The following is a 14,614-nucleotide window of genomic DNA, read 5'->3' on the forward strand; positions in this document are numbered from 1 at the left end:
AAAGAAAGTTAAGTGTGTTTTACACAAGTAAAAGAATAACGCATAGTATTAGTATTTTTTTCATCAGAAATCAAGAGTGGCACATAGTATGCTTTATGTTGGCCTGGTAAAGAATAGCAATCCATACTTTTTTCTTGTATACCTGAATATTTCCCAGATCCCTCAGCTGTAATGGTTGCAGGTGTGTCACGTTCAGATTTCTCTGAAGCAGCTGCCGGCAATAGCATACTATTGGGCATCATGACATCTGGTACAGGAACCTTGGAAAACCAAGAATACAGTATTATTACAGGAAAAGTCACAAAGCAACATGAAATTATAATTGAAAAGGCCATCACATCTCAAAGATTGCCAAGATTAAACAAAGGCCTTGGTTCAGTCCTTGATAATGGCTCCTGATAGACCATAAAATCGGAGAACTGTCTGTCCTTTGGAAGAGGATAAACTCAAAAGAATCCACAATAAAGTGATGCCACAGAAGCACATACATTCAATATTTTACTGGGGTTAATGTCACTACAAAGAAGGTTGGTTGGGTTTACAATGGGAATTTTCCTTGGACTTCCTCCACAGATAGAGACTGTGCTGAGATACAGTCAGCAGCCAATTCTTGACTAAGGGTAATCACACTTTACCTTACCTGAATAGCTTTTTAAACAAATGAAAGAAAATTATGAGATGATTTCCAAACAGAAGGAGCAACTTAGTGCCATTTAAAATATGGGTTTTCTCTTTCCTTTGTTCTAAATTCCCCATGTAATATCTTCTTCAGTCTACTTTACGCATCACTTTATGTTTGAATTTAGACAGAAATCTTTGAAAGACGTGATATTATAGATGTCTGATAGTTCTCAGTGCAGTTAAACTGACATGATCATTTGTTTGATGCTTCATGTTTTTCTTTTATTCAGATTTAGTGACTTTGATTTTGTTTGGGCAGAAGGGACTTCTATAAAAAAATGACCTAGTTAACTGTAAATGTGCCAGAGATGAACATTTTGCTCTAAATGGTATTTATTTTGTTAGAGTTCAGATATGGACAGAAAACAGTAGTTTTATCAACTAGGAAAATTTAAATGATGTTGATCATGTTTTGCAAGTAGACTTTTTTCTCTGACAAAATAATAATAATAATAATAATAAGGGACAAGTCAGTAGGTGAGAAAAGACTACAGCACATACAGAGAATAGGACAGATTTCAAAGTTGTCCCATTATCAGCATAGAGGGAATCAAGAAAAACTCAAGAATAAAGATAGTAATCCTCAACATCAAAGAATCATAGACTTGTTTGAGTTTAAAGGGACCCTTAAAGGTCAGCTGATCCCACACCTCTGCAATGAACAGGACTCCTACAGCTAGATTAGCTTGCTCAGACCCCTGTCCAGCTTGACCCCTTGAGTGTCTCCAGAGATGGGGCATCCACCACCTCTCTGGTCAACCTATTCCAGTGCCTCACAATCCTTATCATAAAAAACAAACAGACAAACAAACAAACAAAATTCCACCTGATAATGATCGTAAATCTTTCCTCTTTAAGTTTGAAACCATTTTCCCTTGTCCTATCGCATCAGTCACATCAGCCCCTGCTAAAGATTCTGTCATCTTCTTTCTTGTAGCCCTCCTTTAGACACTGAAAGACTGCTGTCAGGTTTCCCCAGAGCCTTTTCTTCTCCAAAATATGGTGGTTTTTTCACATTTGCTCAGTCTCCAAAAAGGGCCTGTAAATGTTAAATTTCTACAGTATTCTCCTTGGGCCAAAAGTACATAGTCTGGCAGAATTACACTAAGTAGAAAACTGAGGAAAAGAAGAAAGAGAACTTCAAAGTGTTTTTGTTGATTTCCAATTCAGCACTGAGCATCAGCACCTGGCACAAGCATCTCCATTAATGATCTCCATTAAAGATTCAATTCTTTCTTCTTTTTTGCCATTTTTGGTTAGGTGGCTGCCCTACCACTGCAATGTTATAAATGAATGAGTTGTCTGTGATTACAGAAACAAATCTTTAAGGATCCCTGAGATTCCCAAGAACGTATCCTGGTAAAAAAAGGTAAGACAACTATTCACTATAGTGTCTTGGGAAGTCTATTTTCTATTTGAAAATGCAATGTAATAATAAAAAAAACCCTAGACTTGACTGTGTTTTTACTGACACTGTTTTACATAGTGTTGAGACATTCTTTTTCTAAGAAATTTATTATTTTGATGTGGTCCATGACATTTCTCAGTGAAGAACAGGATTTCCCAGGTGAAATTTGACAAGATTTGTTTTCTGAACTCTGCCAAACGTGGGTAATCTATTTCAAATCTATGCCTGATCCAGGGTAGGTACTTGAAAACAGGTATTCTTTATCCAGAAGAACTGCCCTGGCTTTTTCACACTCATATTTTTTCACAAAAAAAATCTGAAGACTTTATTACGCAGAGGCAGAAAGTAAAAAATGGGGACATACTGAAAAATATGACACTTGTGTTTTCCAATTAGTACTACTATTGATATTTTATGGTGAAATTCAAATAATATAATGAAAGTAGCACAGTTATACACAGGAATACATGTATATTTTGGCACTACATTTTACAGGAAAGTCCTCAGTTTTTTTACAAATTCGAGTCCTAAGACCTGGATAGTGTTAGATTAAATTTACTGGTGTACGCTCAGAGGAACTTGCTTATTCCAAGGTAAAGTCAATGAGGTACTGTAGGTTTTCAGCATCTTTGAAATCCACCACCAGTCCCTTGGAGAATTCCCAAGGGACATCAGTCAACAGACAACCTGGCAACAGAAACTGAGAATCCTGATCTGTTCCCCATCTCTGGCTACCAAAATGCTATATCACAACACATTCATTGCCAAGAGGCCAGAACACATTTCTGTAATGTGCACTTCAGTATTTGGATCACTTACAGTCATGAGCAGCTTCTCCACACAGTCAGGTGACACACTGTGCAAATGGGTCAAATGAAGCTGGAGATGCATTTTGTTGCTGAGGACATCCTGACAGAGGGGGCAGCAGATAACAGGTTGCATTGAATGCTGTGACAGGACATGCATCTGGATACGATTTGGGTCCCTACTATTGTAGTTACAATAAGGACACTGATAGAACTGAAAAACATCAAATTAAGATGCAGGATATTAGTCAATGTGCTTTAATAACTTTCTGATATTGCTGTTTTAACAGCACGTCATCTCTTTTTTATTCTTATTTGAAAGAATTCTAGAATACAATTAAATTCTTACATTTTCCTTTACCTGCTCATGACAAAATTTATTGTCCTCTGGAGGCTTTGATTTTTTAGCTGCACCATCCTCTTCTTTTGCCAGAAGAAGTTGTTGTGCCCCTACAACAGTGTTCACTTTTGGTTCCTTCTCTGGTGTGACTATTCCTGTTCCAAAAACAATTTTTAAGAACACATTTTAAACTTGAAAATACTCTGTTTTACAAAGACGCTGTGATTCCAAAGGTCTGTGTTGTCTCTGAGGGTATTTTTTTTTTTTAATGTTCTGAGAAAAAATACATATATTTGAGAAAACCAACTCTGATAAGTATAAAAACGAAAACACTTTTATCCTTGATGGATACTCTATAAATACATTTAAAAATGAACTGTTTTCTACTGTTTAGATAACCTTAGGTTGCCTTTAAAGATTAATCAATAAGATGCTTTCTTTAGCAGCTCAGTGTGAATTTGTGTGTTACATCAAAACAAATCAGCTTTTGCTTAAAAATCCTGTTTTCCAAAATAATTAATTTGCTGATGTTTAATTACACTCTCTCTTTCCTAAATTGTCTGAGCAATATGATTATTGTGGTGTTTTGATAACTCCTGCCTACTTACAATTCTGAAGCTAAATATAGTGAGGCTTTAAAAGAAATACTGTGGAGAATAGGATTTCAGAGCTAACTTAATATTAATTATATACAAAGATCAGTCATTTGGGATTGCCTTAGATGTTTACACTGTGAATTTTTATAGTCTGGCATTTGTGATCAAAACCAGAATATAATTGTTTTCTATAGTCAGTTTTACTATTAAGTATTAAATACTATATTTAATATTATGCCTACTCTAGCTGTGTAATGTAGCCCAGTCTTGCACACATCAAAGAAAAGAGTGCAATTCTAATTTCCCAGTCCATCAGAAAATTCTTTCCAGCGTCAATTTGCCAGATAATCTCTTCTGCTAGGCTGGATATTACAAGAGCATTGGGTAGGCATGTCACATACATCTCACGACAAACACAAAACCTCATTTACCAACCATTCCAATCTCATCATAGTGCAGCATCATCTGACCTTTTTTCTGCTGTTTATTATGAGTATTTCTAATTTTAACTTTCAATTTTCACCATCTTCCAGTCAATTTGCAACTAAATTATTTCCAGGATGAGGACACTATCACTGGACACTGGGTGCAAATACATCTTGAAATGCAATGAAGCTAAACCATTGATTGCTATCAGACTCAACGTAAATATATAGTCCAGGGGTAATCTGATTGTATGCTGTGCATGAAGATTTATCTTGATTTTTTTCAATCCACATAAGGTTCATATAAATGAACAAATTGCACCTCGTTGCACAATAACCTAGGATTAATTTAAAAATAAGGTCATGGATGTTTTGACAACAAAGTAAACATGAACAAAGAAAATACTTCTATTTTTCTGTAGGCAAAATCAGTATCTTTTTTATTATTATATCAATTATGTAGACTTTGTGCGACATTTGGTATTAAAAGAGCAACATTAAAGAAAAATAAAATAAGAAAACTTTCAAGGTAAAATAAGAAAGCTTTCAAGGTAAATACCAAGTCCTCATGGTAAAATAATGAACAATTGAGAACTGAATCACACAGAGACATGTTCTGAAGGGCATTTAGGAAAAAAAAAAAAAACCATAAACATATTTTATGACTTATACATTAAAGCTGATTTCCCCACACATTGTTTCTCATTCCTAAGTTGGTAATTATTTCTTATGGCGTAATTTAGACCAGTATGTTCTCACTCAAACTGAAGTTTATTCCTGCCATATTTTCCTACTTTAATTATCAGTTTATCAGCATTGATTTAATATCTGGACACACTGCTTTCTGGAGCCCCCCTGAATTTTTACACTCTGAGAACCTATTCCTGGAGGCCTCATTTTGATAGCTCAGCAAAGAGATGTACCTCCAACCTGAAGCACTGGTGAAGCTTAAAGGTAAAATCTACATGCTACAGCAACAAAAGATACCACTTCATTACTCAGTTTGGTTTGTGATAATTCAGCTCTCACTGGCCTAGCCACATTTACTTGGCAACACATCATTACTATTTAAATGTCTTTACTGTAAGAATTATAGAAAGTAAAAAAGTGACATACTATATTAACGGAGAAAGGTTGCTTCTCAGACTTTAGAAGGATAGGTTCAAATTATTAACCTCTCTTCATTTCCAACTGTCAAAAACGTCTAACAGTTGACTACTGTTTCTTACCTCTATCATATGCCACTTTTAAAATGCTTCTTTAAAAAGACAAATGGGGCAGAATCTCAGCTGGTGTAAAGTGACACTGTCATACAGGATGCTGAATTTAAAAAGCAAAGTAAAACAATTCTGCTTTCTTTTCCCCTCTACACACCAGATTGTTTTTGACATTTTGTTACAGAAATTGGGATCCAAATTCTGCTCAAAAATCCATTTGTGACAATGCATTTAGCAGTGTGTTTGGCATTGGTATGCAATTGCTAATGAAATTGAGCTTGGAGTACACTCTGTGTGCCTCGGTACACAAAAGGTTAATATTATACATCATCTTCCACCAGAGGATAGGATGACTTGATTACTTCAAAGGGACAATAATCATGAAACACATTGTTCTTGTTTCAATAAAAACAAGTATTTTTTTGGTTAAATTCTCTTTTGTTGTTAATATAATAAAACTATGGAGTCATCAAACACTGTGCTGGGGTCAATAAATGCATATAAAAGCACAGCTTTTTATTATGATTGCCATGATATTTATATAAATTGTGGAAATTTACAGAGGCTTTGTTGTTTTCCTTGTTGATGTTGCTCTGGATTCAGTCAACCCAAAGCCCTGTTACTTTCTACTGAACCCAAGTTACATCTGGACAATAGAACAGTAACTGACAGGTTTGAAGAAAAAGGGGCTGATTCCTCAACCTGGGGTGAAGCCACTTGCCCCTTTGCATGGAGTGGATTGAATCCCCCAAAGCAGAGCAGCACTTTATGCCTGGTCCTCTCTTGTAACAAGTGTAACTGCAAAATAAAAGGTTTGGACTCCCTGTGCAAGCAAATGGTCCAGCTTGTAAAACTTAGCTCCTTTTCTTCCTGTATCAACTTTTCATTTTCTGTATTGCATTTAGTGTTTTATGGAGCTTCCTGCAGAGAGGCTGAATAAAGTTATGGCCTTACAGATAGGGTATTGAAGGAGGAGAGGAGAGGAGAGAAAATGTTACGGTCCTGAGCTTGTGGAGCTTTGTTTTCATAGCTGAGTATTCCACTGGCATGCTCTTCTTAATATGCAGCTGGAGGAAGAGACTAAATCTGTTGTTGTTCATGCTTTAAATACAGATTTTCTATTTTTGAGAAACATTTGTGTTTTTTCTTAATTGTGAAATACAAATTTAATGGATTTTATAGCGCAGAACACACAGTGTTGTTTTAGATGAATAACATACTTTCAGTACAGTTAGATGAAAAGCCAACATTAGTTCAAAATAAGTACCACAAAGCAGACTAGTTAATGATTAAATGTCAGTTACAGAATTAGTTAACTTGTCTAATATTGCTAATACAAAAATGACATATTCCACTACAATTCAGATGCCATCATGTTTCTAGCATGTTTGAAACCCCAAAACAAAAATATAAACTTTTGTGACTGATAAAGCGGAGAATGCTAAAGAAAGAAACTCCTCAAAAACCTACAATCAAAATACTGTCTTGTTATTTATGAATCCATGTATTTGATAAAGATTGCATAATTTAAGATTTCTGACACATCAGATTATGTTATTCAACTTCAAAATAATTCTAAAATTATAATTACTGGTATTCTTTCTAATTAGAGGAAAATGAAAGGATAATTTTCACTGCAATAATGAAGGTTAATTTCCATCCTTCCTCATGTTTACTACCTTATTAAAAAGTGCTCCCCTTAGCCATGGCAAAGACATATTACATTTTCAATGCAAATGTATTAATCTGGATAAATTCCATATTAATTCTTGCACTGCATAGAGCTGTAATTTGGATTATAATTAATCTAAAGTGGCACTAGATTTAAATGACAATATAAATGAGGCATTAGTAGGCTTTTCTATTCTGACTGAATATTCAACAAATATAACTTGCATATTGCCAAGTCTCATTTTGAAAGCTCTACTCCTTGAGATAAGGTAAGCAATACAGCACAACAGCTTACACAAACATGCTGTTACTAAATACATGTTAATCCTTCCTCGTCTAATAGATTCTATGCTAAAGAGGGGTCACACCACTTTCCTGTCTAACTTGTTAGTATTGTGATTAATTTATTGGTTTTCCTGAGATTTCTCTGGCAAGAATTGCAACACTCAATTCACGAGAAAGCCCAAATTAACATTCAATTATACATAAGCAGTTATATAGTCATTAGAAATACTTGTCAGCTGAGTGAAAATTAAGATGATGGTCTGCATGATACATATAGAGATTTAATTTAGATTATGAAAATAAAAGTTTCTAAAAGATTGAGGATTTCATTGTGCAAACTGCTTTCTCTAAAGCTCAAAGGCAAATCTTGTATTTCGGGCCCTGTTTGTATATGAATCTTAATGCAATGTTATTTTTGTAATTGCTGGCACGGGAGTGCAGAACAATTATGCCAGGGTTTTTTTTGTTGTTTTTTTTTTTTTTTTCTGTAGTGCACCCAGTAGGCATCTGGATATAGGTTTGTCCTAATTAAACTTGGCCCTTATGAGCAGCTAATCCTGATGGAATTTTGAGAATTCCCCTTCAGTATTTTTTTTCTAGATTCCATCTTTTCTTTTTTTTCTCAAGTTTTCATACTATATTCTTTCTTGAACAGCTAAAAAATGGACCTAAGAAAATAAGAGGGCTGATAAACTCCCTGAATCACTTTCCAGTGTTTCGTAGGACAGAGTATATGGTGAGCAACATGAGCTCCAGATAGCTGTCACCTTTTTCTTGTTGACAGGCAGACCCTGACAAAACTGCAGGAGACTTACATCTGCTTTAGAGTATGGGTTTACTGCACCACAGACAGCTCTTTCCAAGATAGCTAAAGGGGCATATTTGTGGGTCACTCCAAAAGTAATGCCTCCTATGCCTTTCTATGGAAACCACAACAGATGCAAAGACCACAGTAACACTATTTGATAGAGAAAATAGCTACAAAACAATATTTTCCAACATAGTCATCATCAGTAGCCATGAATTTTCATCAGTGATGAACAAGAGAGCCTGCACGCTATGCACATTAAAATCTGCACCAGTGGAACTGCTGAAACACACCACCCACCACCTCACTGTGATCAAAGCCACTGCTTGGTCTCCATAAACGTTCAGCAGGCATTGAGGAATGTCAGTGGCTGAATTTTTTTTCTATATGGAAGAATTCAATTGCACACTTTTGCTTCTTATGCACTTCCATGTCAAACGCCATTTTGTCAGACTGCCCCTCTACTGCCATCTCTCACATGGCAACAAAATGTAACAGAATACTGTTGGGAAAGTTCACCCTGTACTGCCATACCACCAGTATCCACCCCTGACATCATGCGCCAACATAAGAGGTATTACTTTCAGGGCAGCCCTCGTATGTTTTAAACCACAACACAGTTTCTTGCTCAACATCATCCTTGACATCATCAGCCTTACTTTGGATTCATGATCTCTAAAAATAAAGCAACTGAAGAGCAGTTAAGGTTCTAAACTGTGAATGAATAGTGACCTTAGCATGTCAACAAGCAAGATTAAAGGAACCTTTAATCTTTCGGTCAGTCTTCTGAATTAATCTGGCACAGAAAGGGCTATGTATATCTGTATATCTTTTTTTTTTTTTTAATTAATGAAAAAATGTTTAGTATGTAAGAGCAAAATATAGTATGGGAGAATTTGGATATAAAGAAGATAATGTAAAATTATATTTTCTCTACAACTATACATCTTTATGGAGAATACAACCTCCTTTGTATGCAGCTGTCATTGGCGTACAAGAAAAAGATATATGACTACCTGAAACTAATAGGCTTCAACCTGTTTCAGCACTTCTTCTGCTTCAATGAATCCAACATAATGTAACTAGGTATAGCGTGCAGCAAAAGTAGCCAATGTAATATTCATTGTGACCACAGATTTCCATCTCATACATAAAAAGCATGGATGAAGTCACGTATTTGCCAAATCAAACACACAAAAAGCCTTGGGTATCTACACCAGATGCTGGCCCTGGGTTTGTTTGTGCACAAGTAAATGTCATGACATGGGGGTTTGTTTTCAAAGACAGTAGCTTTCATTACTGGGTTTTGTCTATTCCAGGAGATCAAAATTACCCAACCCATATAATCCATTTTCAATGATATTTCCTCTTTCTTAGGCTGAATCATCTGTAAACTTTTTCAATGGATTTTGTGTATTTTTTTCAAAATGCCTCAAATAAATGCCAAGGAAGAGGCCAGATTCTTGGGAGTAAGTGATCAGAGAGCAAGAACAAAAAAATAACAATAATAAAAACCCCACATTCTTTGGGTTAAAAGCGGGGCAAAACCTGATTGAAGAAAAAATTCAAGTGGTACCTAATCCTATGCTTATGAAAAATTAATATGCCATCAGAGGAATCACAAGTACAGCTAAGATTAATGAAAGGCGCTTAAAAAATTACAAGCACACAAACTGATTTGATTAAAAAATAATCTCACTGGTCGTCCTGTAATATTCTTCAACTTATCCGCATCTATCCTGTCAGATGGTTATGATTAAAAATAGGTCAATGGGAGGCTACTGATAGAAATCACATGCAAAATGCACATGCAATGAATAGTAGTGGGAATGTCCAGACAGTTTAAAATGAAAGAACATTTCATAAGTTAAAAAAAAAAAAAAAAAAGGAAGACAAAATTCTAGCATCTTACCAGAGTCTTTACTAGCTTTTTTAGCTTCAGTATTGTCTCTCTCACTTGAGTCCTTATCATCACCAACAGCCACTGATGTACTTTTAGCAGACCCATCTGTATCTTCACCTTGTTCTTCTGGGGAAAAGCATAGAAAAGATCAAACTTAGTGACCATTCAACAGCAGGTTAAAAACTCTTCAAAAGAGCTCTTCAAGCACTTAAAGAAGTTGCCAAAATGGGGAGAAGGAGATGAAGAAAATGAGAGAATGGCCCTTTAAGGAGATTGGACATTAATTAGGAATAATTGGCAATATTTCAAAATCTACCCAGAAATTCTGAACGTTTCTTTATCAGAGTATCCACTTTCCGCCAGCATACCAGATTTAAAGTTTATCATTTCATATTCTTTAGCAAGCAACTACTTGTGTTAAAACGCACGCGTACGGATGCACACATATACCATGCCAGCTTGAACAAAAGCAAGCCCATGTAAAAATGTATCTTTAAGCCAAAAAAGAAAAAAGAGAAAAAAAGGGGAATTCAAATATAAATCCTATTAGTACAGCAGTATCCCGCTAATTGCAGTAAGTAAGTATTAGGTATTAGGTACTGTATTAAATATAAACCCCTGGCTTTGCGGGAGAAGTCTCAAATTTTGTCTCCAGGGGGAGCCATTCAGGATAAACGATACAACTTGGTACATGGCTTCTGAGGAAGCAGCATTACCCACACCTCACTTACGTGTTCACACCAGCTAGATTACATGGAAATCTTCACAGTAACTCAAGCCTATTTAATTATTCTGTAAATCTTAGCTATGCTGCTACTGGTGGATTAATCTGTTTATGCAGTTAGCTTCTATGCTGGGGCTGTGTAGCACTAATCCGTGAAAGGCCCACTGTTCCTTTTCATCCTGTGATCATTTGTCTCTCACTGTGCTGATGTCACATTTTAATGAATTTTTAGCAATCTGAGTAATGCCAGATAACCAGACTTGCAACTCCCCACAGCATGGCATGCTGTTTTCATTGCAGCACAAAAAAAAGAAAAAAAAAAAAAAGAAAAAAAAATCTTATTTCTCAGTTCAGGTAGGAATTATATAAATTAGGAGGTGAAGGTAAAATGGGATTCAAAACACCAAGCTGCTCAATTTCATAAAATCTTTAATGACCATATAAATTAACCCTGGAAAGGCAAAAGGTCACAGACACACATTTGCATACACTCTTCTATTCACTTTTGATAAGCAGAGCTTTTATGCAGGGAACATGATACAATTAACCCTTCAGGAACCATACAAAATGCAGCTACCGACATTTTAAGTGTCAAGCATTAACTGAAAATTACACACTGCATAAAATTTTCATTGTAAATGCTATAGTGATTGAAAGGGGAAATAGTGGCCCTCTTCGCACCCCATGTTTTATTAATAACATTCTGACAGCCGAATGAAATATCCTCTGTCATATATAGCAGCTGAGCACAAAAAAAATTGCTGCTTAGTGCCTTACTTGCCAGCCATGCACTGAAACTGTACGCCCAGGCAAACAACCCTCAGATCGATGTGGTGAACCTATCTGATTCTCAAAACCTTTTGTAAATCAGGGGGAAAAAAAAAATAAAAGGAGAGAGAGGAAAAAAAGTCCAAACAAAACAGCTGCAAATTTGGAAATCGAAAAAAAAAAAAAAAAATTAACCACAGATCAATGTGTTTTGCATTGACACTGAAATACAATAGTTTAGCGCTAAGCATGCATGTCCACCCTTTGGAACAATACAGGGAGAAAGACTGGCCCCTCTCCTAAAAATAACTGCATACTAAAAAATTTCCATCCAAATGGATCCCCCCTTGTGCTGCTTTAGCACTCTGCCTGCTGCGACCCCGCTCCCTCCTGTGATGATAGCTAATCAAACATGGGAGCCATCCCGGCCGCAGCTGGAAGCAGGGCTGTGTTTGTCCGACTGGCAAGGGAGCACAGTTCGGGATGCTGTGAGCCTGTGATCCTGCCTGCATCGGGCTGTGTTAATGCCAAGTGAACACACATGAGGCTCGTATCCAGTGTCAGGCCCTGTGGCCTCACAGAGCCCGTGGCAAATCCCTTCTCGACTCATCCTTGGGAACGGTCGCACTGCTTCTTTTACTAGATTTACTGGCCCAGTTCCCCTGGGCTGGAAAATGAAGTGTCAAAGTGCTACTGAGTGTCCTTATCTTGAGGGGACATAAAATTGTAAGGGCTATCGTGGCACACATTAATAAAACATTGTGTGTGTGTCAGGCAAAGAGAAAGAAAATTATGAAGGTACTAAAAGAAAAGCTACAGTATCATCTGGGTCTCATCAGACAATTTTTGCAGGGTGCTCTCCTGTTTTTCTGGTATGTGTTTTAAGTGTGAGAGAAATTCCCAGACATGTTCTCCTATACATCATCGTAGTGTCTGACCTCAGCCTGACCCTGGCAACAGTTTGAGAAATCTGAATGTGAACAAAGACTCTGTGTCAGCAGCAGGGAGAGATTGCGGGATAGACTTTCCCCATCAACTTAATCGCAAACAGCAGTTCTGAGGCCATAACTTTACAGGGCTCCACCAAGCCACAAACACGTAACCTTTAGAGGTGAAACTGCCCCCTGCTCCCCCCCCCCCCCTTCTGTGATTTTTCTCAGTCTTGTGGTGCTCCCTTTGATGTAGCAAGGCAATTAGCTCTAATGTTCAAGTGCTGCAGACCTGTTTTATGGTTTGGAAGGTGAGAGCTGTTTATTACAGGTAGGCTCCTGGGGGCCATAAAGACTTTGCAAATTTTTAATCATGCAAAAAACTAATCAAAATGTAACTTATACACACCATAAAAATTAATATCATTATTATGCACAGTATAAATTGCCTGCCTTGGCTTTCAATGGCACTCACTTCTAGAAAATACATTTGGCATTCATTTCAGAAATATGTATGGCATTCTCTTCAGGAATAAATTTCATAGACAGACATGATAATACAACTTCTCATATTTTTCTTCAAAATTACAGAAAGGCTGTAGAGATTCACACTGAAAGATTCACACTGTCGCAACATCTATCAAAGGAACAAGATGGAAATCCAACAGCTCTAACTTAAAAGTAGTAAATTTACAAAAAAAAATCCTTAGAAAGACCGTTCATGTTCATTAGAATAGATAGTGAGAATGTCTAATGAAATGTGCTATCAAAAAAAAATCTACATACCTATGCAAAAAGAATAACCGACAAATATCTCTTTTGAGTAAAGTTTTTGTTCTTACTTCAAATGCTAAGCAATAAGGATACTATTCAGTAATAAAAAAATGCAGTGATTCCTGCTGAAAATCAACAAAACACAGTGTGATGGGGCCACAGGTTCCAGAACAAGTCCTAATACTCTATTATAGATTTACAAGAGTCTTGCCTATATACATTTACAAATGTCAGCTTTGAAAATGAATAGACCAGCAGATTCAAATGTATAATGGCTTTAATAACACTTACTATTGAAATATGATATTTTATTCACACCTGGTTTTATTTTGTCTAAATGCTGAAAATTTCTTTTGATGTTGGATCTTTTGAGTTTATACATTATCAACTTTTTCCTCACAGCTGACTTTGAATTAAACACAAAAAAGTGAGGTTAGCATAGTCTGAACTAAAACTGTCAAATCATGGAAAATGGAGTTAAGCTTTATAGGCAAAGTTAATCAGCTGATATTGCATATTACATATTCTACATCATATAATTTAGCATGTTAATCTACACTCTTGGGCCCCAATTCTATGTCAATTTCATAAAAGACCCTTATGACCTTCATGAGTCCAATGAAGTCAAGGTGTGTGATGCTTTCAATTGTAAAATCCAGGTCTCAACCTAGCTGATACAAGCAGCAAATTAGATGAATATACATATATATATATTAGATAAGCCAGATTGCTGAGAATACATCCAGCATATGAAAAATACTAGCTTTTGAAATAAAATATGAAACAGTTAAAACAAGATAAAGTCAGAGTGGAAACTTCACTGGCATATGAAACAATGGATAGTAATGACTGTTTTGGTCCTAAATTTTGTTGTTGTTGATGTTAGTATCCCTTTTGCACTGTCCAAATTGCAAGTAATTTCCTAAATGGGGATGACCTACTAGTTGTGGGTGAGTAATTGTGGTTATGAGAGAGAAAGCACGATTAAGCAAGTGTTTTGGCTGAGGTCCTGATGAAAGGGGAAAGAATTAATCCATCAGCTGAAGTTGTAAGTGATAAATAGGAAATGAGAGATAAATTAATATGCACATATATATTTGGTGTTTGTTATTTAATATGTTCAATTAAAAGCTGAATCAATGGTACACATAAATGTTCAGCACAGGTGTATCCCACGTTCATTTGGAAGAAGTGACTTAATGAGATTGTCAGGATGAGAATTAACCACTAGCAAAAAAAAATGGCAGGACAGATTGGTGAAATGGGTTTGTGTTGGATA

The 14,614-nt window shown here is 36.1% G+C and overlaps 1 protein-coding gene across 1 annotated transcript in view; it reads right to left on the reverse strand.

Moving 5' to 3' along the window:
* ZFHX4 (zinc finger homeobox 4) overlaps nucleotides 1-14,614 on the reverse strand; it is a gene marked incomplete at both ends in the record, with an annotated part of 125,469 nt that overhangs the window by 14,237 nt on the left and 96,618 nt on the right. Inside the window, 4 exons of the mRNA XM_079533149.1 lie at nucleotides 143-260; nucleotides 2,909-3,109; nucleotides 3,245-3,390; nucleotides 10,150-10,266. Of these exons, the coding sequence (XP_079389275.1) occupies nucleotides 143-260; nucleotides 2,909-3,109; nucleotides 3,245-3,390; nucleotides 10,150-10,266 (582 nt within the window). The remainder of the gene's footprint in view (nucleotides 1-142; nucleotides 261-2,908; nucleotides 3,110-3,244; nucleotides 3,391-10,149; nucleotides 10,267-14,614) is intronic.

This window comes from Tetrao urogallus, assembly GCF_951394365.1.
Source record: "Tetrao urogallus genome assembly, chromosome: 3".
In the NCBI taxonomy this organism is placed as follows: Eukaryota; Metazoa; Chordata; class Aves; order Galliformes; family Phasianidae; genus Tetrao; species Tetrao urogallus.